At 50.4% G+C, this 27826-nt stretch overlaps 1 protein-coding gene across 2 annotated transcripts; it reads left to right on the top strand.

Moving 5' to 3' along the window:
- The first annotated feature begins 4519 nt into the window (after window positions 1-4519).
- LOC131212856 (glucose dehydrogenase [FAD, quinone]) lies at window positions 4520-27380 on the top strand. Of its 2 annotated transcripts, none has more exons than XM_058206908.1 (5): window positions 4520-5065; window positions 19612-19801; window positions 19877-20003; window positions 25414-26708; window positions 26778-27380. In XM_058206908.1, the coding sequence occupies exons 2-5, from the start codon at window positions 19652-19654 to the stop codon at window positions 27027-27029; spliced, it is 1824 nt and encodes a 607-aa protein (XP_058062891.1). In that variant the 5' UTR covers window positions 4520-5065; window positions 19612-19651; the 3' UTR covers window positions 27030-27380. The 2 variants fall into 2 exon arrangements, with proteins under 2 accessions (XP_058062891.1, XP_058062890.1); XM_058206907.1 differs by lacking the exon at window positions 4520-5065 and adding an exon at window positions 8851-8911.
- The last annotated feature ends 446 nt before the right edge of the window (window positions 27381-27826 follow it).

The raw sequence follows: 27826 nt of genomic DNA, 5'->3' as shown, positions 1-27826 counted from the left end.
GCTCGGAAGCGAATTTATCACGTCGCTTCTATTTATCATCTCGCTCCCCCCAAGGGAGGACGCCATTTAGCTGAATAAATTGTTCAGAAAATATTTGCCCAATACCCTCGTTAGTCGGGAGCCCGGCTCTCGTGTCGTCGTTGTGTTGTTTTTGCCAAGCACATCCAGCCACGTGGTATGGCCCTGGCCCCCCCAGAGACGCGTTCCGTTCCGTTCGCCATAATTTCGGGTGGGCCACGATTTTCCGGGCCGGTTAATTCGGTGCGTTAATTTCGGTGTACACTCCGGCAGTCCTTCCGGCTCGGGCCGGAAGCCACTGCTCCTTACGCAGAATGATATGCAAATCCTGTTTAGAACCCGTCCAGCCGTGGCTCGTTTGGCAACGTCACATCAAGGCGCCAGCCAGAAACAGCAGACTGCTGGACGCCACTTTGTGCCGTATTATGTTTCATAAACTGTCTAACACGCCGGCGGACGGTTGATACTCAATTCTCATCTCCCAGACCGTAGCTCAGCAAATAAAACTTTCACCGGCGCAGGACCGTATCCTGGGCGACTCCGTCCGCGCTGTTTCCGAGTTGGAATTCCGAACTTTAAGTTTAATTAGAAGGAGCGAAAATTTGTGGCCTGGACTGGCTTCCCCCTTGACAGGGACCTTGGGGCCTCATCCTTCGCCTGGAATCTCCGCCGCTGAAATGGGCCGTTAGCGGGCGTCACGCTGCTTAGGACGCTCGCTGGTCTGGCCGCTTCGTAATAACGATGAATTATTAAAGCCGATTAATTAATTTCCATTCTCCACCGGGAAGTTTGCAGCGACCGCGCACCGGGGGAATGGGAATTAAATGAAACCGTTGCCACCCGGGGCAAAGGAGTCCGCAGCAGCAGCGAGCAGGTTGCGCCGCCATGCTTGTCATTCTAGCGTGAAGGTAATTTATATCAGCGAAAGCATAAATTAATTTGCAACATTTATCAGCATCGGGTAAGGACGCGCCCAAGCGAGCGTGTGCATGTGTCGTGAAAATGTGAAAATAGAAGTGCCTAATTCCTATCCTAGCGAAAGGAAACGGCACCGTGGGGAAAAGGCGGTCATAAATCAACTTTAAAAGGGTTTTAGTTATATTTTCCTAAAATAGATAAGTTATCCATGACCAATCAGAATTTTCGTCCTTCTACGTTGCGTAAATTCCGAGAATTCATCTGCCAAAATCGAAAGAGTGATGAAAATGGAACTTTAATACCAACTTTTAGCAGCTACTTTAACGTGATCATTTGTAACAGTTCTGCTACGATAATGTACCTATATTCATTAGAATCATTAGAAAGGTAATGGATCTTTCTTTCATATAAAAAAATCAAATATTGACGTTTGGCATTGCCTTCACTTTCATTCGAGCAATGCATAGCATTTACCCTAAAATTAGTTCCATTTCATTGGGTTATAGGTAGTGAAAAACCCATACATGATATAGTTAAATTTTTGTTGATCATGGAGAAAAACATCAATGAGTATATCGCGAATCGTGTATTTAATAAAATAATATCGGTTTAAATTTGCATGGAGAGTAGACTAATAAGTATTCTTTCAAACATTTAAATAATATTTCAAGGGTTGGGTTCTTCGGATGATAAAAAACCCACAAAACCCAACGCTGAGAAAATGAAAACGTTTAAAAAGGTCCGTAGATTCTTCATGAAACCAAATATCTCCGACAAGTTTGGCACCGAACGCCTTAACGCCTAAAAGTATGCAAACGGGGAACATAATAGGACTTCGTGCTTTTTCACTATGGGATGGTAACGGATCAATCGAAAGGCAAAAGTATAATTTATTTAATGTGATCTTCAAGAAATGAGCTTGACACGCTTTTTATTCCTAATTACAATCGGAGAAAGAATTATTGTTATGAGTGTATCGATTCAGATTACGCCAATGATAGACGCCTATTTAAAAACACTGGATGGGTGTTACGGCCGGTGGATCTGTGGTCATCCTGAAGGTCGAGTACAATTGCTAAACCCGATCAACAATGTTTAAACTCATACATCATACTGAAAACTCTACCGACTCTGCTCTAATCTTACGGAGATAACGATTCTAATCCACCGCCCATTTATTCCTGTTTTATACCTGAAAACCACAAGCGCTACTCGTGACTGAATGCCGTAATATTAAAAAGTGATAACTACGGTGTGAAGCAAATATATATATATATTAGCTGGTTCCGGTAGCTTCAACCCTAACCTACAAGAATGCTAATCTTCACGAAAAATCCGTTCCGTGTTTTGCTCGTTTGCAGTCACGACGAGCCAATCAAAATCAAACATACGATCGGAAATATCCGCCGTCGCCAGCGGTAAGCGATTGCTGTAAAATCCCGTCTCCAGGAATTCCCGGTGTGCCGGAGACGGGAGCCGAAGAGCCCCACCGGTGACCCACGTGAGGTCACGTTGGCAGAGATTGTCTACGAATTGATAACGAAGTTCCCACTGCCGAGTGGCGCGCATACGTTGCACGAAGCCACCTCGGCCCAGGGCTCCCGGGCGAAGCATCCGCACACGAGACCGCCCGGTGCATGTTGATTAAACAAATGCAAGCTGCATCTTGACGCGGCACCCGCCATTGTACCACCACCCGGGGCCGGGCGGTTGTGTGTGCAGAAATACTCCCAAACGTGTTGCCAATCCTTGCTTCCAGCCGCTGCTGATTGCCGATGCTTGGGCCAATAGCTGAAACCGATCTGAGATGCGTGAGCCGTTTTGATGGCGCTTTTCTCCTGAGGCGGCCCGGCGGGCCCGGTTGCGGCCACACTTTTGATAGCCCGCAACAGAAACCAGTCGCTGGAGTTTGGTAATGAGATTCGTCATCATCTCCTCCAGCCCAGGCCCAGTGTGGGAAAAATGAATCGCTGTGTGGTAGCTCGCTTCTCTTGTCAGAAATTAAAAATCAACCCCGGGGGCCGAGCATAAAATTGACAGTCCGGGGTTTGATCCAAACTTTCAGCGCTCGCAATGGTATCACGAAAGTGGCTGCTTAGCCCACCGATTCGCGGAATGTCTTAATTAATCATCTCGTTTGACTTTTGTACCGAAGAAACCGAGGTGACCATCGTTACGGTGTCCTGCAGTTCCCACAATCCCGTGACTCGGAAGCGGGCGCGTGGCTTCATTTCTTGGGGAAATCGAAGGAACAGCCCGCCAATTTATGACGTGACGCAACGAGATTGCCAAGATGCTGCCACCGTGACCGTAAAGCCACTACTTTTAATTGCCGCCATGTAATAAACACCATTATCGCATTCGGGAGCCCGAACTGCAAACTGGCTGGAAGCGCTGACAACGATGGGGAACTGTCGCACGGTCTGCGGGATTGATTCGATTATTAATTTTATTACTCGCTATCGTCCCATTAATTATCAGGTGATCTATCCACGTTATGTCAACCCATTTGAAGGCGATTTGTAAGTATTTCTTCAAACACATTCCACAGCGAATTAACAACTGTTTTTCGGTTGGATCTTCGTATTTTGTGATGCTTTAAGCTAAGTATGTTTGCGATTTCAAAAATAATAGCACAACTTAACTAGTCAGTGGCCGGAGGCATAGTTTTCAAGGGCTTCAGAAGCAACGTATTGAAATGATCCCAACACCCAACTGTTAGCTGCCAAACGATTAAATTCCTTCAAGCACTCCCTTAGCAGTCCTTTGGCCTAATTTCTAGAACATGTCCCACTTAAGCTTCGCTCGTCAATGAATTTCTTAAAGAAACCCCGCACAGAGAAAGTATTCGTTCAGCATTGAGGACAGAACTTGGGTGAAGAATTAAGTCACAGCAGTGATCCTTCATTAATCAAAACCCACCCAAGACACTAGCTGGCCGTCTACCTTATCAACAAAACGGCCACAGAAAATGTGTAGGCCGCCGACGGACCTCTGGCTCGAGTAAGCCAACGATCGGGTGAGATACCGATAGCCAGGGGTTTTGTTGCGGCAACACGCCGTTTCCATCCAGAATACGTGCAATACGTGGTTCGCGATCTCAACCCGCCCGCCCAAACCTGAGCTCCCCAGAAGTACCTCCAGCCAAGCGCCTTCGCGCAGTGAACCGGAGCCCCGTCGGTGGTGTCGATCGCGATCTCCCGGGTCACGCCGCGACGGTAGGCAACCCCCGGCCACACTCGGTCTCTTTCTCCGACTCGGGCCCCGGTGGGCCCTCTATCTGTCCCGTTCTCTGGCCACTTCTCCGTGATAATGCGTTGCGAAAACGGCACCTCGACTCTTCGCAGCCTCCGTCGGCTCGGCGCTGAGGTTCGCGTGAAACCTCCCCGAAGGCTGCGGGCGTGAGAGTGAGACAGCTTTGGAGCTTTGCCGGAGCATAGAACCGCCAGTCAGCCAGTCAGCCAGCGCCAGAAGAGCTGGCCGCGCAGCAGTAATTGTTAAGAAACCGCGCAAAGAAAACTACAACGCACTAATAAGCCACGACTCAGTCGCTGTCCAAAGCTCGCCGGAGTAGGTTGTGCGATCGGTCTTGTCCAGAGCCCACGGCCCGCTGCCAGCGTTCCCTTCGGTCTCGCCCTCTCTCTCTCGCTCTGTCTCTGTGGTCCCAGTCAGGGTGTGTGGTGATCGGTTCTGGAGAAGATCCGGACTGTTGGTCCCGGGTTCCGCGGAGCCTTCCGTTCGGAACGATCAGTCGATCGGGTGTAGCCAAGCGGATCGGTACTGTGGTCGATACGGTCCTCATCTCACGAGAACTAGACGTGTGTATGCGTGTATGCGGGAGTGTGTCTGGGTTTATGGACTGTGCCGCTGTGCCATAGAACAGACCCCCAGAACTCGGTGAAGCAGATCGATCGCGAGTGCCAAGTGCTGTGCCGCGGGCAAGAAAGCCTGAAACTATACGAAGCGTATCAGCGCGGCGAGTGACATAAAGTTCGCGAAGTGCGATAACCGCTGCCAGTTGTGCTCGGTGAGGTTTTGCCACCTTGACACCGGGACCGAGACGATTCGCCCGCCCGTGGTTTCTGGTACGACGGTCACAGCCGGAAGAGGCAGAAAGACAGTGAAGCAGGTGAATTTCCATCATAATTCCGGGCTACGTTTTTTTTTTGTACTGCTTTCTATGCTAACGTGGCCCAGAGGGAGGGTGCTTCCTTGGCTTGCTGGAAGGCATTTTTCGGATTCCCTTTCGCCGCGAGCCGCGAGCAATGCAAAACACACCGCGGTGGCGGCGCCGTTACCGAACTAATTAGCAAACCCCGGAGCGGTCGGCACGGCACTATTGTTTTTTTTTTTTTTGTGGTGCTGTGTGTCGCATTTCCCACTTCCTTTACTAAGGAGTGGAAAAACCAGACACAGACACCGCTACAAAGGGATGGCACCGCACGCGCGCCCGTGTGCGCGCCCAGTGTTTGGATTAATAATTTCATGCCTTCCAAGTGCTGTCTAATGCGTGTAGCCATCCGATAAGCAAGAAGGAGGTGGTAGGTGGGAGACGAAATTAAAACACCACTTGAAAATTCAAACAACCCTTTCCCGGCGGCGTCACCCGGATTGGGTTAGGTTAGGTTCGCCCACCATTTCCCGCTTCAAATTGTTTCACATTTTAGGGGGGGCCGCTCCCGTTGGAGTTTGGTAGGCGGAAAAGACGGCCAACAGTCGGGGCTGGGTGGGCTGGGAAAGATGGCCCCGTGTCCGCTGCCGGCACGCGAAATGGAAATTTTCGTTATGAACGATTGGTTCGCTCAAGACACAATGCGCGCGTTGATATCAGACGAAGACGATCTGCTCGAAAACGATCCGGAAACCGGTGGGGCCTGTGGGGAGATGGCCTTTCCCGAAACAACACAATCGAAAGTGGAAGACCCGCCAACCCGTCGGCCCCGGCCCCGACCCGCCGACGACGCGTTTTCACAGCCTCTTCCTGGCCTGGTCTTGGCCGAAGGTCGGTTGGCATTCGGATGACGTCGGATGAAAGCGGAAGACACAGGGCGGCTTATGTGTGACGGAACGGCAGCCATTTCTATGCCACGAGATGGGGGCGTTCCACTTGGAATTTGGAAGCTCGGCTGGAGAATAAACTTTAAAAAATCTTTTCCAAAAAGGCATGTTTCATGTTGATCGACGGAGAGACACGTGACTAGAAAAAAAACCCTACCCATTAGGTACTTAGTATAGGACTTAGTGAATTCAACCTGGTCCTTTATAAATCATCTATATTAACCTGATAAACCTAAATTTGTTTCAACTTCTCATTCGTTCCTCTTTTGGTTTTAAAATTTGGCTAAAGATTGTAAAATCAAAAGAGGAACTGCTTGAATTTCAGTCGTATTAGTTTATGATAGTATATTTAAAACATAAATCCCTTTTCAAAGACTCTATATAATCTGAGTTACTATCACTGTACTAATGGGCCAAAAAAATATTGGGAATTCGCTTATATAAATCCTTTGTTTATTCTTCTAAATCTATGCCATAAACATAATGCTTACTCTAGGCAATGTCACCATTGGCACCAATTTTTGCAACCGTTCGCGAAGTTTATTTTAGGAATAGCCTTCAACACATTCTTCGTTTCGAGTCCTACCTCCACGCCTCGGTTCTAAGCGGGGTCCGCGGCACGCTTTCTTGAGATTAACGAAAAGCCAGAAGTCCCATGATGCTAAGTCGGACGACGGCGATGGTTGCGGAACGATCTGGGTCGAGTTTGCGTCGAACTGATCACGAAATGATCTCGAAAATGTTATGCAAAGCCTTCTTCTAGAAGCGAAAAACCAAGAATTGTCTTTCCACAAATCGAGTATCTGACGCACAGAATTACGCAAACGCTATGCCCAACATCGAAATAGTATTTCAGTTGTTGGCAGTTTTGCCATTTGGAAGGAATTCATAACGCACCGTACGAAGATGATCAAAGAAAATTGTTTCGTTTTATTTTTGGCCCACAACGTTATTTGCCATCAACTTTTCCCTAAAATGACGGCATCTTGACGTGGGCTGTCTCGTGTTGTTGCGCTGTGACGTGATGCACTTAATAAAATATCAGATCACGATTGTGAGAGCATTTGAATTGAATTGTTGTAAAATGAACAATTACTTCGCCTAATTTTCCATTCAGTGCCGAGCTACATTTGCCGCACCGTGGAAATTAACGACAAATCCCCGTGGCACGACCCAAAGAATGGGTTTCGGTATACCAAACAACAGCATACCGATCATAACAGGCCCGGCCCGGCCTGCGAGAAAGTGAATTTTGTTCCGCATCCCGGAAGGTTGGGGCGAGTTTCCCGCATTTCCCGCCGTTTACTTCTATACCACCACGTGACGTACCAGCGACAGTTCCATGCTTCCATGCAGCCCGTGGGAATCGGATGTTGGCCGCGCGGTGGGCGCGTAAAAACACTTTCTGGTGGTGGTGTCTGTTTTCGGAGAGCATCTCTAACGAGCCGCAATGGCAATTTACATTTCGTGTTTTAATCATCTCCCCACGACCACGACCACGGTGACGGCGACGAGCATTCACTCCGGATCGCTGGCTCCGGTCGATCCGCGCAGATGATGCGCATGATTTATGCTAGGCGTCGGAAGGCGGAAAGAAATGGAGCATGCGGGGCTGATTATGGGGGGCCTTTGTTTGCCGGTTACGAGACGCACCCGGTCGCCGCCACCGTCACCCGGTGAGGTGTAATTCTGCCTGCCCGGCTGCCTTGCGAAACGGTGGCCGACGATCAATTCCGACATTCCGCGCGCTGGCTGACCTCCCGTTTTCTAAACGCTCCGATCGCCTAATAAGTGCGCAGCGCGCCGGCCACCGACGTTAGGTAACCGACGTGGCGTGGCGACGAGGAATGCTAATTTTCCGACATCAAGAGGGGGCCCAGACCACAAGGCCCAGAAGGGCAATTGTTTTGGAAAATTATTCTTCTTCACCGCCCGAGCCGGAGCCGGACCGAAAATCCCTTCGGCATTTCGTAAGCCCCACGCTGGCTAACCTGGGAATCGGTTTATTTACAAACAAAACCTCCCTCTGGCCCCGGGTGCCCTCGCGGGTTGGGAGTGCGGAGGGAAGCAGGGGCAGGATCCGGGGAGACCCTTGGCCCTGCCCGCGCAGACGGAAGATCGCGGTGTCATCAATGCGGTGGGCTGTGCAAAGACTGGACTTAGATAATGAAACGAAAAAACATCATTCCAGCGGGCAGCGGCCTATGATTTTCTCGACTTCTCGTCGGAAAATTATGGTCCCTCCGGGAGGGCCGGGGAGTGGGTGGCCCAGTGAATCTGCCCCCGTGTTCGAGTTTATGTTTGAATGTTGTGAACAGCATTAATGGCACTTTTATTGCCTCTTACGTAAGCCGCCCCGAAGCTGGTCCGCTGCCCGATTTGTCAGTAACACCGCCCCGGAGTGTTACAATGTCCTCTCGAGTTTGAAGAACTCCCAGATCGAGATCCGTACCAACTAAGCTGTAATCGTAGTTTAGACACCATCCTTAACTCAGGTTCTTTACTGCCCGCATAATCCACGCCTCGGAGTGTAGTTATTATTTTATCTTTAACGACTTTTACTGACCATTTTATGCACGCCGGTGTCACATCATCATCATCGTCGTAGCGCTTTCCAGCCACGGACGCCGTGTGGCAGTGCGAAACTTTCATTTGCTCAACGTTTCAACTTTACCGATAAAACTTCGTTTGCTTCGTTACTATCCCGGTGCTCGTCCCAGGTTCCTGGTGTTGGATTTCAAAGCGCCACCAGGACATCGTTATCGGGGAGGGAGCCCCGACAACGACAACTGTCACCGAGGACGACCGAAGTTGTGCTTAAAGTTGTCCTCTTCTTGTTGTTGTTGTGGCCGCAGAACTCAGAGCGACACCCGATAGCGCCCGCTCTGTCGGTCTCTGAGTGCCGCATGGACATCCGGTGGTCCGGTGAGATCTAGAGACACGTATCCTCCGAGTCGTACACTTAATTATAGCCCTTTCGAGCTCTCCGATAGCCGCGCCAGGATGTCCACGGCTAATGAATTCCCAGTACAGTGTAACCGTGAAGTCAGTGACCGAGGGTAACGCGCTCAACTCGTGCTCATTAACGTTGGAAAAGTCGCGACAGCTCAAAGTCGAAACCTAACCTAATTACGATGGGCGATTCATGATGAATCCAGTCTGCTCTGTTCTGTTCTATTTGTTGTCCGACCAAAAAGGACAGCGTCAGCGAGGGACTTAGGAACCTAGCAACGTGGGCAGTGTGCGATAATTGCAATCCGATGACCAAACCCCTGGTGGCCTTATGTAATCCGTGCCGTGGATTGCAGTGGCAGCATCATTTTATTTTTTGTCTCGCCAAAGGTGAGACTTTGACAGAGGAATCGCGGACGACTGCAACAGAGAGTAATCACTGATCATTAGCGGTCTGTCGATGATGGGTAAGCAAGGAAAAAAAACGATGTCGGACAAAGAATGATAAATTGCACGGCGCTATCGATATCGTGCGCGCGTTCCGCACAAATTGAGTGTCATGTTCCGTGTGGAGGGCTCTGGGGTTGTAAAACAATCCATCATGCCGATCATTACCGGGTATGTTGCCGCGTGCCGTTCTTGACCGGGCAGAAAAATAAAAACAAAAATATAGAACCGACCCGACTTTTGCATTGATTGAATCTGTTTCGGGGGATCCTTTTTTTCTTCCGCTTCATAATTGAAACGGGAGGCCGTTTGATGTGGAGCTTAAAAGGATGTTCCAACAACTTAATCACTCCGGATCCGGTTCGTAGCCGGGATGATAAAACGTTAACGGTGGTGATGCTTGACGTTGTTTAAAGCTCTCGCCACGCGGTTGGTTCGTGGACGGTTCGGCTTTAATGTTGGCAGCCAACCAGACTGGCACCCGAGATTGTGACCGGGTGTCTTAATTCTATTCGAATTGACTTACCGGCAGATGATTTGGCATTTTGTACTCGTGTTCGCAGTGTTTTGATTAAAATGGGAATCACCTTTCGGTAACCTCCAAAAGTCTTTGCCCGCGGAACTGCAACATTTCCGGAACGTGCTTGAACAATTTAATAAATTCCTAATCCAATCGAAAACGACTGGCGGAACTTTCTTTCTCGGTCGCTCGGGCTACGAATTGAGTTTCGTCAATTTACGGGGACAAAGTTTCGAAAAGTCGGGGCCCAAAGTTCCATCTAGACACACGCCCCAACATAAACAAAACTTTCCTTCCGAAAGCGAATCGACCCACATATTCGAGAGGCTAGGGCTGGCCTAGGGGAGGAACCTGGCCGGCTCTAGGCGCCGCCAGATCGATGAATATGCAAAAGGTGTTTCGCGATTTTTCCCCACCGATAAGCGGTTCTCTGCTGCTGGCGTCGTCTGCCGGACACTTCTGTAGGTCACTAGCCCCAAGTCTTAAAATAGCGACGACGTCATTCACGCCAACCGAAAGCTAATCCCATCTTTCCCCATGTCTCGGCTGACCAGCGACACTGTAGTGTTTGCTCGGAAACACGAAACCAAAGTGCAGACATTAAAATAATTAGCCTACATCCGTTAGGCAAACAATTTTTGACTCTTGGGGCGCAACCAGTTTGGGCGCCGCGTTTGGCCGTACTCGAACCCGTACGCTGGTGGTGACGCTCAGCGATACCGGCAAGAAACCTGTCTCCGGAAAGTGCAGAACATCTCGAAAGGAACGAGCTGGCTGCTAAAAGACCCGCGCCCATTCGTCAGCAGCCCAACCCAACACCCAGCGCACGGTATGCGAGAACAGTTATCCGTGGAGTCCGTGGAGAAACTTCCATCAGGTCTGCAGGTCCCCAAGACGGTCATTTCGCGGCCGTGCAACCGCCGCCTGTCGACGAGAAGCAATAATGTATTGAACGCGGCAGAGATGTGGACAGAGTGCTTTCCTCTTCGCCCTCGGACAGGTTGTCGTTTCGGATGACCTCGATCGGGGACTAAAAGGGTTCGTCTATGTAAGCTCTGGCAGGGACCGCTATAAAGCGATTCGTCGCCAGTTGATGGTTGAGGTCAAGATTAGAAAAAACCCGCAGCTTCGACCTCAGTCCACGCGGCACTTAAGAAGAAGTCGACGACGGCGACGGGTTTTCCCACCGATGAGTGACAAATTGTTGCACGCTTGAATGCTGATGAATCTACTCTGTCCGACCTGGCACCAAATGTCCTCCTAATGACCGAGAACCGAGACTAGTTCACCAACTGGCCCGATCCGATGGCGATTCTGTCAGCGACTGATGACACTTTATCATCTATGCGAAAAGTGTCACTAGAGGTTGAGGACCCCCCGGTGGGGTCCGAAAGCTCATTAGGCCAACCTTGAACTTGGAAAACCCGAACCCGCGTAGATCGCGTGTCTTGTGCCAGCTGCCCCACCGGTAACCGGTTGCGGTTGCGAGCACGGGGTTTGTCCGGCCAGTGGGGCGGTTCGCCAAAAACCGGTTACGGCTGAGGGGTTGCGTTGCGGTCAGTGAAATGACCGGTTAGGCAGGAAGTGGGCAGCTAGTGGGCAGACGCATCAGCCACGTCGTACGTCATCGGCCGATAATCAACGGCTTCAGATAATGAACCATCCGGCGCGTACCTTCACGACGCACACAGCGTTGATCTCGTTTATCATCGTCCATCAGTGTCATCTTTATCGACACCCCATGGCTTTGACCCCGGTGCGAAGGCACCGTCACGGTATTGCAAGGTTTCGGAGGCTCGCCCTCGACACCGTGCCACAATGGAAGCACAAGGACCACACGGGGACACGTGGCGAACCGAACAGAGGTCTCGACCCGAGGAATGTGACGGAAGTGGAAATCGACCCCTTCGCCGTAACCGATTGGAATCGTGTCGCATCGCGAGCTTCCGGTGACGGTGGTTTGGCTTTGTTTTTCACACCGGAACCGAACCGGCCACAAGGAGCATTAGAACTTCACCGTGCGTTGGAAATCGCTCATCGAAACGAAACGGCGATTGTATCTCGCAAAGTGTTAACCACCGGAACGGATCTGTCTAATGGGAGCCGAATGAAGAGCTGAGCTTGTTTCGATTGCATAACCACGGCGATGGGCCACAATCTGCGATCGGCGTGCCAATCAAAGTGGTTGGCTTTTTAGTGTTATGATTAAATTATGAGCATGGATGAGCACTTTACTCGGCAATGCGATGAATTGGGCGCAGCTAATTGTGGTTCTCTAGTCGTTTTTACCTAAACGACTTAAGCAGTTGATAAAGACATGATAGTACAGAGAAACATATTTCCTATTAACATCTTCCTAATTCTCTTTCTTTCCTCGATTTTTTTCCATTTGATTTTTTTCTGAAAAGGTTAGCTAATAAGAAAAATAATACCCACCTTCGAATTCTAATAAACAAAGAGTGAGCCATTTAAGATTACTATTTTCTTTTGGTTATAAAAAACAAATAAATAATTGGTTATTAATTTTTATTTGAAAGATTTATTCATTTAATTTATGTATAAAATACAATTTTGGTTGCAGAAAATTGGGAAATAGGAAAAACTTAAATTCATATTGCCATTGCCGACAGACAGTCGAAAATGTACTCAAAAATGGGTCGACCGAACGGGGTACCGAAGCCAACATAGCTTTGCTGAACATATGACCAAAATAGTTTTTCATGAAAAAATTTGAGGAACCTTGCAATGAAATCAATTTCAAATAAAAGTTCAACCATCGAAAAATACTTTCGAAATCATGATGCCAAGCGAACTTTTTCATCCTTCATTGTTAAAAGTTCGCCTTTCTTTATGCCTGACAATAGTTTATCCTTACTTTCCCAGCGGCAAGAAATATTTTAAATAGCCCGAAATGTTTTCGTCTCGTTGTCGTTGTCGTCCCTGAAAACCGCGAATAACAGAAACCTAAATTGCATCCTATGGCAACTCACCTTCAATGTCGCCGTCCTCGTGCTGACCTTTCGGCGACAAGAACGCTGATGCTCCACGTGGCCACACTGCACTGGCCACTGGAAACACAAAAATCAAGGTCCCAAAACGAGAATCGCGGACGAGCGAGCCAAAAAGGTAGCTCATTTTTAGCCAGTCGACCGGTGACGGTGACTTTCACCATGCCATCGTCGTCGTCCGGTGGCTCCGGCTTCTTTCCACACAAATGTCAAGTAGCAAGGGCAGGCCGGGTTCCAAAAAACCGGTTCGCATGACTTTTGTGCACTCCCCCGAAAAGTGCATTCCCCGTGGCCGCTCGCGTGGTTACCGGAATTTCCAGCTTCTCTTCGGGCGTCGGTCACGCCGTGCTCGTCACAGTTGATTGGTGTTTGCGTTTGCGTTGAACGCGAAACTACGCCCGGTCTGTTCTGCGCGGCGGCGATGATTACCTTTTTTCCCATGGGCGGCCCCAGTCCCCCAGTCAGAGTCGTGGTCCGTCGACTTGGCCCCAATTCTCGGTGTTCGGCGACTTGCGTTTGCCGACGCGTCGATAGTGATCGATTGCGTAAGCAGCTCACGTCTTCCCGGGGGCCGTGCGCGTTCGCAAGTTTCTCTCCGCTTGCGTCTATTGTTCTTCACCGGGCCGGGCGCGTGCCACATCACATGTGGATGTGGCAAAAAAGTTTCCTCTTTCTCGCGTCTCGGGCATGAGTTTAGAGTCCGTGAGCCGAACGAAAATCGCTCATTCGATTAAGATTCTATTTATTTTGCTTAAACTTAACCCATTTTTCTCTACGACAACCACGAATCTGGTAGGCCGGACGGTTGTTTAGCCGCCACAACCGACATCGTTAAACTTGGGCTCGCCACCGACACCACCGTGGGTTACCGTCCATACAAAGTTCGGGCCCGGGGGGATGCAATAACATTAATCCGATTACGGCGGGCTGGTGGCGTTGAACTTTTTGATTTATATTCCCCGTCCGTTTTACGTTCGCAAAAGGAAAAGATGGCCGCCGATACCCGTTGGGATGCTCCGAATGCGAAGAAAGTAAGTAATAAACTCGAATGTGGAAGGTGCTGTGACCCACCGGTGCTCACCTCTCATCCGAAGTGCTGCGACTGTCGCTGGCCGAGACAAAGAGCTCTCCGAAGACCGAAGGACGAAAGTTGCAAGTTCAAACGATATCTTATCCGATTGTCCGCCGGGAAAGCCACAGCCACAACACTCGCCCGTTATCTTCCAGCGTGCGGACATGATTTTCCATTTTACGATCCGGCAAGCGTCGGGAAGGATTCTGATACATCCTTGCAGTGCCCGCCACCCCCCGCACGCACGCCCAAGACGTGCCAGTGCCGATGTTGCCATCAAACACTGGCGATGGGAAAAAAGCGGAGCCCGTCGCCTTCGGATCCAGATTGATGGTTTTCGAGGGAAAGAAAATCCTCGCTCCTCGTCCTCGAGCGCTGAAGCTAAAATGAAAAGTTAAACATAAATCTTTTCTCTTCGGATTTCACCGCTCATTGGTATGCGAACGGTTCGTCGTCGGAGTACTCGGTACGGATTGTTCGCGTTTGTCGGTCGAGGACTCTCTTTTTTGGGTGGAGATTGAAGCACGCGTTCGCTCCACTTCACGCCCGATCGGAGTGGATAGTGGGTCCAGTGCCCTGCTCCAAGCCATAGGCGACTGCATAATGAGACCACCGAAGCGAGCGAATGGGATGTATGTGCTACATAAACACAGGAAACGGATATAACACCAGGAAGGACCGGTCGTGTTTGGGAACGTCTCAAAGGACAAACGGCGACAGAAAGAGAATCCTTGCCGACTGTCGGGAAGCACGCAAAACAAACACCGAGCGGGATTTCCTTTTCGGGGCGTTTGGTTACTGCAAGCAAAATTTACATTTAAGGGGTGTTATTACATTGCAACGGCCATTCTTTCCGCGCACCGAAAAGCGCATTAACAATCGCAAGCAGAAAAGGAGAAGAACTTTGTGTGATTAAACTGAATATTGTGTGACATTCTTCTGTCGAAGCCGAGCAACAACTCCTTAGGCGGCCAGAGACCGAACTCCAAACCGAACCGAAGCGACTCCAGAACTTATATTAGTTTAACCGATATCAATCAGGAAACTTGTACGAAGGAACAGATAAAAAGCAACAGCTCCCAAACCTGGTCGTTGCGGTTTTGTAGCGGAAATTGATTTTCCATCATCGTCCCTGCCGTGGGCCGAGAATTGCTTTCAGCCCCTGATGCCCCTTTCAACCCCTCCCGTGGACTCGACGATGGATTATAAGGTGTAAACCACCCCTAAGGCCGATGTCAACACGTTCTAGCCGGAAGGTTTCGCAGGGTCGAAGGCGTTGGCGCACGGCGTTGGCTTCCGGTGACACCCATCAAGCGCCGGCGGTGAACGGGGGTGCGACCAGCAGGGTCTTATCGAAGAACATTCCCGTAAACGTTACGACGGCATGTCAGGTGTTGCTCCATCTCGCCGGGCCGGCAGCGTTAATCTTGGTTCGTGCTACGCGCTTCGAGCCATCGGCTGAGTCAATTGAACCGAGCTGGCGGAACGACCATCGTCGACGTTGCCGGGCAGATGGTCTCAGACCGTTTCGGTGCTCGAGGAGACTCTCGATGCATCCAGCCGACCGGTCAATTTGTGGTCGCAATCTACAACTCCATTTGAAATCACGGACCACGGCAAAGGTTGAGGTGAAGCCCAAACTCCAGAAGCCGCAATTGGCAGTCCCAATAGCCCAAGTGCAACCTCGGTTCAATGCACGACTGCCAGAATGTAATCATGCCCGGAGGCCACGGGTCCGACTTTCTATCTCTTCCAACAACTCCATCGTAACGCTATCCATCGTTTTAATGAACGCTCGCTGCTCGATATTCTGGTAGCATCCCCGGGCTCGAGGCAGTAGCACCGGCGGCACTGCAGCTCAATTACTTGTCCCACGCTGGATCACGGTGCGCCCAGCCCAGGCTCCAGGCTAGCGGGGTCTGGGAGCAACAACCGGGAAATCGATAGCCTACCGAGCACCATCCTACGCGGATCACCCGGATGAGCTCGGAACGAAATTACTCCCAAAGTAATTAATAAAGGGGGTGGATTTTATTTCGCGCCGATGCAATTTAGCCCCCCGGTTTCCGGAACCGTTCGGAGTTTGTCGTGTAGATCCGAGCCCACGGAACCACGGAGCGTTTAAGGCCTCTCGAAAGATTTATTGGGCAAGCAGCTAGCGTACCCTAGCTGAGGGCCTTAAAACAGCTAATTCAATTGAGCCAATATAAGCTCCCGGAGCGCGCTTGGCGTAATAAAGTTCAACGCTCGCAGCACGGATGCACCTCTGTGCTGCCGGCTCCGGATTCCCAAGCATATCGGCATACGTCAAATTTTCGGATCACTAATCTCGAAATAATAAAGCATAAATTTACATTTCATTTGCCAAACTCGAAGCGCCTTATCAGACGGTGCCGATGCCTATCGCCGAAGCCACGGTTCACGCACCGCCAGCCAGCCAGCAGAAGTTCTCAGGCCTCCTCATCGCCCATCTGGGGCCGGAGTCTCACGTCTTCACCGATAGTTTCGCCATCGCGCGTTGCCGTTACGCAAACTTCTTCCCCAACGACGACCACTGGCCTCGGCCTGCGCAAAATCATCGGCGGTGCTACTCTACGGCCACAACTTTTGCCCGTGCCCCGAAACCGGCAATTTTATCAAATCTTTCAATTACGGACCCCGGCCGCCGAGTCGTCGAGCACGTCAGAACATTTTCCAACACCGAACGCAACCCGGCGGACGTCATCGGAACGGGTGCATCAGCCTGCCCCTCTCGTTAGCAGTCATGTTGCTGCATTATCGCTATTATTTTCCATGCAGGCCCAATTTATTTCTTCCGGCCAACCCCGGTACACCGCGCCGGATGGCGAGGTTATGTTCTTCGTGTTCCTTTTTTAGTTTTGAGTTTCGTGATGTTTTTCCGGCTCCGGCTCTTTCCCCATCCGCAGCATCTTCTCGGTGCCTCGGCGCTATGCCACTCGATTTCCACATCTCGTGCTTCGCGGAAACAGCCACGGCGCGAGTTTCCGCGAACTGAGCCACCGAACGGCGCTCTGCAATATCGGCGGCCGTTGTTGCAGCGGCAAATATGACGAGATTGATCGATGATGGGCCGATTGGGAGATTGCCGTCGATTTCGGATGCACTTCGGATGCAATCGAGAACGCCGTTGCCCCCTGGGGCGGATTGCGGGTTGAGTGTTTTCTCCGCGTCATTCGCCTACCGCTGGAAAGCCGGTCGTGGGTCGGATTCGGAACAGCAATTGCTCTTAGTAGCTTGTTTTTGTGTCGTGTTAATCGTTCGCCCCTCGGGGACGGCGTGTCGTTTGTACTGCTTTTCGCAACGGGTTTATTTTACGGTTTTAAATTTGTGTTTGAAAATCCCTCTTTGTTTAACGGACGGACCAATAGTTTCGACCGGATTTCTAATTAAATAAGTAAACCAATCCAATTACAATATTACATAATAATAACATAATTATTAACAGTGACACTTTTTATTTGTCTGGAGATTGTGTCGTATGGTGGCATAAGAATGTAAAATTTCAACCTAAACGAATGTTTTTTTTTTATTAAACATTGGAGCGTCGATGTTCGACCTACCGACAAACCACACAATTTTAAATATAACGACAAACTAAAAGTTAAGTAACAAATATAGGGTGATCTATCTAGTGTTTGAAGTTTATATTACCGTTTTCTTTATTTTTAAAACGTTAAACTTATTTCCAAAGTGGTGACTCTTAAAAAAAAATTGAAGCTGAAAACAGGAACGACATTTGGTTTCAACCAGTGTTACGTAAAAGTTTAGTTCAGTGAAAACCGCAATTGCAATGATTTGCGCCCCATCTTCGGATCCAGAAAATAGATGAATATATTCGATTATTGGACAATATCGATTGCGATCGAATGGCTTTCGAACTTTCGATGTGACGTCTTAAACGGATACATTTGCTGAAACTTCTTGTGAGGAAATGTCAAAAAATGACATTGACATTTTTTGATTGATCTTTTTTTCATTTGACATTTCAAAGTTCCAGAAGTTTCGGAAGTGTAGAATTTCCGCTAGAAAATGGCAGGCTTAGTTAAAGATACTACTGTTGTGTTCAACTATGTTGTCGCAGAAACAAAGCTGCATTTCCGCACGCTGGAAGGATATGTTAAGGCCAATCTCGGAAATCGAACAGTGAACGTGGAAGCATGCATCTCTTACATATGGAGCTGCATGGGACGACTATCAGAATGTTTGGACGACGACTGGTCTAGCTTCGGAAACAACATCGGCCGAAAAGGAGAACGCATTACACCGCAGAACTTGCTGCAGTTGATTCTTTACTAGATCCGATGCAGATCGATCTCGAATCCTGTGCATCTACAATGGGGAGCGATTGGCCATGGATACTCAATATTTTGCTTGCACCATACGTCTTCCTTTTTGGGGAGGGTTGTGCAATGCGACGAAAATAACCTTGAGTTCGAAGAGCGAATGACGTTTGTTTTGAATTAATTTTTTATAAATCAATCCTCTGATCAGTATAAAAAAAGAACAAATAACCAATGTAATGCAATGAAATGTTTCTGAAGTATCTCGCTTTCACCGTCAAAGCTATGAACTACGTTTGCTGACAATTGGAATATGAGAAAGCAATAATAAATGCGAATTCCCTGATTCCAAGATTACCAACTAACCAACGTGAAAGATGGCAACGAAGAATAGGTAATCGATCTCTGACTGTGGGTCTCTAATTTTGTAATAAATAAAATGTCTGCTTTGTAATAACCGCATGTTCGGAGGTTGGCCTAACCGTGTCGGATCACGTCGGAAACTTCCACCTCAAGAACACTCATCACATTTCCGCCTCTCGGTGTCTATCAGATTACTAGCAGTTCCCCCCACCTGGCGACGTATCCGATCGGCTTCCCTTCCCGCCTCTCGTTGTTCCTCCGATCGGGCTTCACGGTGACGTATCCGATCGGCTTCTCTTCAATTTCCTCAGATGTGTTCGATAGTTTATTAATGTTTGAATTTAATAAAGTAACTGTAAGCTTTTTGAAGATGAATAACAGTCATTCGTTCAACTTATCGATAAGATTAAACAACTGAACGACGATTTGCAAACAAACATGATGAAATCAAATTCAACATTACTAAAAACTTCAGAATATTGTTCAGTAGTTTAAGAACAGCAACAGAGAATACGCAACACAAAAATATGGAACAAGCTTAACGATCAACGCAGATTATTCAACGATCTGATCGGGCCGTGGTACCGTGACTGCAGACTGACTGTTCCGATGTGGCCATTTTCTCGCCGTTCGCCACTCGTCTACATTCAACACCGTACCACGGGTCATCAGTAAAATCTCACACTCCGCAGACCATATTCGAGTGTGGCCGTACTTAGCGTACGCTCGAAGCGACATCGGCAAGGCTTCGGGTCGCCTTTCGTTTCCGTGATGCAATGGCTGGTGGTCAGCCATCTTCGGAGTCGCGGCGGATGATCACCACTCACTCGTCCTTGCTCCGATTATTGCTTCTCGCACGACGATCGGTTTGGCGCCGATCCATCCGAAAGTGTGTGGCGTCAGGGGTCAACCCGCACATTCAGCCGAAACTAACCACGTGTCTTATGCTTTCAGAACTCATCGGCGCGGGGACCATTCCAGCGACACCGCCACGATGTCTACCTGTGCGTGCCCGATGTCGAGCCCGGTCGGGGCCACCCTGGCCGCACTCTGCGGTGGCCCGCAGTACATGCTGTTTATGGGGCTGCTGGAGGTGTTCATTAGGTCGCAGTGCGACCTGGAGGACCCGTGTGGCCGCATGAAGGTAGGCCCCCGATCAGGGACGATCGACCACGATCAGCGCGCGCTCCAATTTTCCCTTATCGATCCTCGTTGGCAGGCAAAGTCTACGCGCGGTGTCGACTACGAGTACGATTTCATTGTCGTCGGTGGCGGATCGGGTGGCTCGGTGATTGCGTCACGGTTGTCGGAAATCAAGAACTGGAAGGTACTCCTGATCGAGGCAGGTAAGTACGCCCGTTACGCCACGCCGATGGTGTCGTCGCGAAAAGCGAACCATTTACGCAAACGCTCCCGCCGCTTGGCACGCTTGGCTGACCTCGGCCGACCACATTCTAAGCCCTCTTCACTCGTGGCAGACGCCGAGCAAAAGGCATCGCATCGGGCATTCACGCGCGGGGCCCATTTTCTTTCCCCACGGGTGGGGGTCCTCGACAAGATGTTGCAGAAGTGGGAGCGCTTGGCCTCGCACTTTTGCACGACGGTCCGGTCCGGTAATGTTTTGGTCACGATTAGCTTTCGGTTGCCCAACGCGCGCGTCGCTTCGATTATTAAGCGGAATCGAAATTAAAACACCGATTCAGGCGAGCGGGTTGTTTCGGTGCGAGCAGAGCGATTAGCATAACCAGAGGCTCTGGAGCGTTACACAAATACAATGGCCACATTACGAAAAATTGCGCGACTCGATTTTAGGCAGCTGCAACCAATGCTGGCTCACTGTACGGAAATCCGTTGACGACCCCGCTTCAAGTGGTTCTATTTGGAAAGCCCTTACACCTTACACGGGCCGACCTAGGGGGCGACCATGTAACGAGACCGAAGGTGTCAATACCTAATCCGTCACCGGCAGCCCGTTCCGAGGGCCGCTTGATCCGTGGAAGGAAAGTTGTGAAGATGATACGAGCCCGATTCGGGCCGAGTCGTTAACATTCCGACTCTTGGCTCGATTTGCACCATCCACATTGGCCCTACCGGTTGGCATTTAGATGCCCGGTTCCGGACCGCAGCTACCCGGAGGGTCTGCGTCCGCGAACGATGCTCCAACAAAATGCGTGACACGTGGCTGAGTTGGTGCCTTTGGCCTTTTTGCTCGTCGTCGCCGTCACGACCCCACGTTCTCGGATGACCGTTCGGAATGTTCGAATTGCATCCAACATGCATAGCGTGGGGCCACGACATTTATGCGGTGCCAAATCCCCCCCCAGCCCGGCCCGCCGATCCTCTTAAGCTGCGGAACACGCAAGCAGAACCCTGCGAAAAAAAACACATTTTTTCGGGGTCGTTACCTTCTCCGACTTTTATTTCATCCCGGCTGGCCGGAGTCGTCGAATGTCCAAAAGTCGCGGAGTGTCGAGTTACCCCGAAAACATGACATGGTCAAGGGTTTCTCGGTCGCGATTAGCCCCGGGTGCTCCGATGCACACGGCGGCCAGAGACAGGAAAGTAGTTGAACTTAATACGCGACCGACGCGACGACGCGGTAAACCTGAAATACCGGATTCGGTGCGACGAGCTGGGAATTCTGGTTTCGGGAAGGATTATCGATTTTTCCCTGGACCACTGGGTGAAGATCTTAAATGTCACCATTCCGCCACAAGCGGCTCGGTACGCAGGTCATGCTAATACCGTGGTCGGCGCTCCGAAAGGGGAATTTGAAAAGGTCCGCCCCGTCTATTTGTTTACTGTGGTTCGTCGTCGTCGCTGATGGCAGTCTGACGGTCTTTGGAGTGCAATAAAGGCTTGAAAAATGTGAGCCGCGTCACTTTCTAGTCGCACTCCTCCTTAATGATGTGACCAAACCAAGGGGATTCACCGTGGGACCTGGGCTCAGAGGTCTATTCTATTACTCGCCTTTTTACTTTTCTTTTACTCACCCTTTGCCAAGTACTGTTAGGGTACCTTTTCAAGGTACACCCTTTTTGGGGGCCACCTCGCAGCGCTTAGACTATTCCGTTAAATGCATTTTCTAATCAACCCGAACCGTTTCATTATTCCAACCAACGGTCGCCAAGTGCCGGTTTCGCGTTTCACACCGTTTCTCTAAAATTTGCCCAAGGCTGTGATTCCTCTCTGTGGGCACCATTATGCGTTTGGGTACAATTATCGTGTTACTGCACCGCACCGTGGACCCCTCCACCCGACCTTGACCCGGAACCGAAACTGAATGCGCAACATCAAACGGGGCGAATGGCGCCGCCTCCCCGTCATTTTATGCTTTGATGTTTTTCGCCAACCGGACCGGCCATTTGCCCATCGGATTACAAACCCGCGCGCTGAAGCTGGAGCTGATTCGCGAAAGGTGTTCACTCTCGCAAGATGCAGCTCAAGAGAACTTCCTACCGAAACTTGCTTCCAGCGGAAGGAACCGCTCGGCACACCAGCACCAAATACAATGTGACCACCATGTTCGCGTCGAATAAACGTGGAGCCCAGCAACGCGGGTTGACTAATCGAAGCGCATCTCGTTTAACAGGCGGTCCCCCCGGTCGCTCCCACTTCAAGTGGCCTCCCTCCAGGCCAAACAGCTGGCGCGGAGAGTCGATCGGATCGATCCGACACGATAGGAACCGGCGAGCCATTGGCTGTTGCGCAGCGAGGCGAGCACATGAGCACTGAGAACTAGGTCGACTGGCCGGCCGGCGCACAATTACGGCCAGTCCGGTACTACGGACTGCGGCTGGCGAACTCGCTCGCTGCATTGCACAAACTCTTTTCACGACTTTCACGATTTTAGACGATTGATTTGAGTTTAGAAGAAGAGGAAGCAAAACAAGCGGTCGCACTCACGGTCGCACTGTGACCGTTCCATTATTCCATTCGCAATCGGAACGGTGTGAAGTTATGTGCGCTGCGATTTGTTCAGCCCCCTCCCCCCAGGCCACGGTTCGGTTCGAGAATTGCAATCGATTTTGTGTGTTGGTTTTCGTCGGTCGACCCCACTTGTCAATCCTGGTGCGGTCCGTGGCACGAGCCGATTTCCAACCGGGTTTTCGTTAATGGACAGTTTAATTGATTTTATGAGTCGGGGCGGGACGCGAAAATGGAAAATTTGACTCACGACTACCCATTACAGGGGTCCGCATGGTTCCGGTGATTTCATGGTGATTACATTGATACTGATCATTTTCCGTTAACGGTTCGTTATCCCATGTTTCGTGATTATGTTGTCCCGTTTTGAAATGGTAAATTAGATGGTAATTTACAGTCTCAATGTTCGTATCTAATTGAGCTTTTGCCACCCATCGATTCAACGATAGGCACCTTAAAGCTCCGTCCAAGGCAATAATTTTCGTTACTCAACATCTGTAACAACTTCAATTCGATTTACAGGACGTAATGTGAAACCAACGAATGGGCTGAAGAGTCGCGGGTCTAAGGGGGAAAACGGCGAGCCACAGAATCATTCCAGCACCGCTCCAACGTTTCAGTACCACTTATGGAGAACGATTTATCTTTTTTTGCTTCTAAATAGGCCTTAGTTTCAACCATGACCTCTTCATTCGAGCGAAATTTCTTATCAATGAAATTTTTTAGAGGGTTGACGGATTGTTTTTCTAATGAAACTGTACAATATTCACTGTTGATGGTATTGCACTTGACAGTCAATGAATATTACACCACACCATATCAACAAAGCCAAACATTGCTCAGGATCAAGAACACGTTCTTTTAGAGTCTTTACAATGAGTTCTTCACGTGAGTTAGCAGACTCACGCAACTTCACTTTTCAATCATTCAAAACGATTTTGTGGACTGTGGATTTAAATGTTTCTCTGGTGTTACTGGCTCATTTCGACATCCACAGCGTTCTGCATCATCGGAATCTCTACAGCCACGTTTAAAGTCAGCAAACCAACAACATTGTTCGCTTGAACGATATTTTTCCCCGCCAAGGAACAGTTTGATCCATTGTTTAGGAAATAACAAAAATAGTATCACACAATAACTCTCAAATTTATGAGTAGAATATCGTGAACTGAAATTTACCGGCTTTCTTTTGAAGGTTAGTACTAACTGCAAAAAAAAACGATGAATGCAATAAGACTAGCGTTATTTGTGAGTTAGCCTCGGGACTTTTCAGCCCATGTGTTAAGCAAACAACGGTTAGTTGATTGCTATGAAACCAGCAGCAATTCAGCGAATGATCGGTGATTGTACAAACACAATGGATTGTAAATATTGTTCAATTCCCGTTTTAATTACGTTTAACCACTCAGCACTGCGCACTGCTTGGACCCCTTCAAAACAGCTTGGGCCGAAAGTGGTTAAAACGATCCGTTTGTACGAACCGTCTGGCTAATGGATCGTGCTCTGGTTTCACTCATTTCTTCCATTTTTTCCACCCCATTATGGTTTACAGGCGGTACATTTATTGTGGCCAACCCCGAGAAGTTGGACAGAACGGAAAATGAAGGAAAATGGACACAACGTCAGACACAGCATTGTGGTCAGCGCTGACTGATTCCGGTTAACCCACCCGGGCGGACGCTTTGTGCTTTGGATGCTGCATCGTCCTTGATGTTAAATGATGTTTACAACTAGTCTCCGGTGTATATCAGATAAACATTTGAGAATGTTCAAAATGCAACTCAAACACCGCCCAAACGCTCGTTACCAAAGACGGCGTACATCGCTGGCGGCCCAAGGTGACGGTGATGAAATTACGAAAAATAATCTAATTAACGCCACAGAGCACGGTCTCACGGGTTGCCACAGCTCAGCCAGCGGAGATGGAACTGGAATGTAGTTTGCATCTTGATGAGCGGCACTGTTTGCCCCACAAAAATAACCTATCAATTGCGCATTGCACCCCAGGGGGCGAACGATGTTGGATGTTGTGGAACGTTAGCATCCGTCACTTTGAAGAGAAGCTCATTAAAAGTGGAGCAATTAAATGTGGCTGTGGCCAATGAATAATCAACGATTGGCAAAGCGTCACAGAACGTGACATTTGGTGCTTTAAACCAACCGACACTAGAATTGAAATTCAATTTAAACAATATACGCAAAGATGCGCGCATATCGTAAATGATCCGTAGCAAGCATTGCGGTCCAGTTCCAGTTCCCCTGGTTTATGGTGGCCCAAGACACGCTCTCCAGACCATACAATGTTTGAGTACAAATGGGGCCTCAAATCGGTAGCATGAAGTGGCACAAATCGGCCAGCGTATGTGCTCCGTATCGCTGCCACCGATCTCCACTGCTGTGTTCGATGCAGTTCTCCGACTTCGGTTCGGGAAGCGCCCTCCGTCGGTGCACTGGCGGCACACAATTGAAAAGCAAATCTCTTGGAAAATTCTTCATCAATTGCAAAAATCCCACCCAACCCGAACCCGGCCCGGCCGAAGATGCGGAGAAACCTTTTTGTACCGATTACTTCACACCACTGCCGCGCCGCGCCATGCCCGGGGTTTCCAAACCACAAACACACTCACGTGTATCACAAATATTGGTTCATGTCGATCTCCGCCGTTGCATCTGCATTCTCGGGGGGTTCCCGCGATGGCCGCCGATGGTTTCAGCAACGTTGCGCACCGATTGTTCCCCTTTCGTATCACTTTAATCACTCGCAAGCTAATTGGTTGGCTGGTGGTTGGCAAATGGGCTTCACTGACGTCGCTATGCTGTGTGTTGCAGGACCCGACGAACCGACCGGTGCGCAGATCCCGTCCATGTTCCTGAACTACCTCGGCAGTGACATCGACTGGAAGTACAACACGGAACCGGAGCAGCACGGGTGTCTCGGGTCACCGGAGCAGCGCTGCTACTGGCCCCGTGGTAAGGTACTCGGCGGCACATCGGTCCTCAACGGCATGATGTACATCCGGGGCAACCCGCAGGACTACGACGACTGGGAAGCGCAAGGGAACGCGGGCTGGAAGTGGAAGGACGTGCTGCCGTACTTCATGAAGTCCGAGGACAACCAGCAGATCAACGAGGTCGACTCGAAGTACCACTCGACCGGTGGCATGCTTCCGGTCGGTCGCTTCCCGTACAACCCACCGTTCTCGCACTCGGTCCTGAAGGCTGGCGAGGAACTCGGCTACCAGGTGCAGGATCTGAACGGGGCGAACACGACCGGGTTCATGATCGCGCAGATGACCAACCGGAACGGCATCCGGTACAGTGCGGCCCGGTCCTTCCTGCGGCCGGCGGTCAACCGACCCAACCTGCACATCCTTCTGAACACGACCGTCACCAAGGTGCTGGTCCATCCGACCTCCAAGACGGCGCACGGTGTCGAGATCGTCGACGAGGATGCGCACATGCGCAAGATTCTCGTCAAGAAGGAGGTGATCGTGGCCGGTGGGGCCGTTAACTCGCCGCAGATCCTCCTGCTCAGTGGCATCGGACCGAAGGCTCACCTGGAGAAGGTTGGCGTCCGGCAGCTCCACGAGCTGCCCGGTGTGGGCCACAACCTGCACAATCACGTGGCGTACTTTATCAACTTCTTCCTGAACGACACCAATACGGCCCCACTGAACTGGGCCACCGCCATGGAGTATCTGCTGTTCCGGGACGGGCTCATGTCCGGGACCGGCGTGTCGGCCGTCACGGCCAAGATCAGCTCCCGGTATGCGGAGCGGGCTGACGATCCCGATCTGCAGTTCTACTTCGGAGGCTACCTGGCCGACTGCGCCAAGACGGGCCAGGTTGGGGAGCTGCTCAGTAACGATTCGCGCGCGGTCCAGATCTTCCCGGCCGTCCTGCACCCGAAGAGCCGCGGTTACATCGAGCTGAAGTCGAACGATCCGCTCGAGCACCCGAAGATCGTGGTGAACTACCTGCAGGAAGATCACGACGTGAAGGTGCTGGTGGAGGGCATCAAGTTTGCCGTTCGCCTGTCGGAAACCGAAGCACTGCAGGCGTACGGTATGGTCCTGGACCGGACGCCCGTCAAGGCGTGCCAGGAGTTTGACTTTGGAACGCAGGTACGTACACGCGAAAGTCGGTTCGCTTCGGCCCTCGGCTCACTCACTTCGTTCCGGGATGATTTTCAGGAGTACTGGGAGTGTGCCGTCCGGCAAAACACGGGCGCCGAGAACCATCAGGCGGGCTCGTGCAAGATGGGACCCACCAGCGACCCGATGGCCGTCGTGGACCACGAGTTGCGGGTGCACGGCGTGCGGAACCTCCGGGTGGTCGATGCGTCCGTCATGCCGAAGGTCACGTCCGGCAACACGAACGCGCCGGTCATCATGATCGCCGAGAAGGGCGCCCATCTCATCCGTAGAGCGTGGGGAGCCCGCTAGGCGGCGGGGTGGCGGGCCTCTCCGCGCATTTACCGTATGGGATAGATTCATCTACCAGGTTAAGCTTCGCGTTTAGAGTCGGTTTTCTTCCTTTCCCTCGAACTCGCGCACGATTCGACGGTCGATGTCGTGCGATGTCCGGCTCCTCATGTCCGTTATTATTACCGCTTCAACTCCCCCCAACTCTACCCAGCGACCGGGTAGGGTCGTTGCGTCTAGAAAAGAAGGTGGAAATGAATTGAGTTTCGCGCCAGGGAGTCCACACTTGACCGATCGATCGATCGAACGAAAAGTCCCGCTCAAAATGTGTTAATGTAAAGTTAAATTATGAATATCAATAAACGCGTCAAAGGTACAGAACTGAATCCGCATCCGCAGGGTATTGGTCTTTATTTTCGAAGTGGTAGTCTGAAAGGAACGACGAGGAAACGAGTCCTCCATCCTCGTCGGTGGTAGTTACTGTACTCTCCAAGCGCATATCATTTCACGGTCCAAGTCCAAGAAGAGTCCAGAGTTTAGTGGTTGTTGATTTTGTTGCGGTTGCGGATGCTGTTACCGATCCGGTTCGGGAGCCCACTGCCAATGTTGGACGGCATGGTGGCGTTTTCGGCTCCACCGACTCCTCCGGCCGGGTTTTCGGGGACACCACCACCGGCTGGGTTTTCGGGCACTCCACCGGCCGGAGCCTCCGGGACGGTCATGTTCATGTTGTTGGCCATATCGCCCGGGTTCGTCTGGTTTCCTCCGACCGGCATCTCACCCACGGACGGTGGTGTCATGCCTCCGGGCAGCTGGTC

This window comes from Anopheles bellator, chromosome 2 (genome assembly GCF_943735745.2).
Source record: "Anopheles bellator chromosome 2, idAnoBellAS_SP24_06.2, whole genome shotgun sequence".
NCBI classification, from domain to species: Eukaryota; Metazoa; Arthropoda; class Insecta; order Diptera; family Culicidae; genus Anopheles; species Anopheles bellator.
This window is presented reverse-complemented; position numbering and strand designations above follow the sequence as displayed.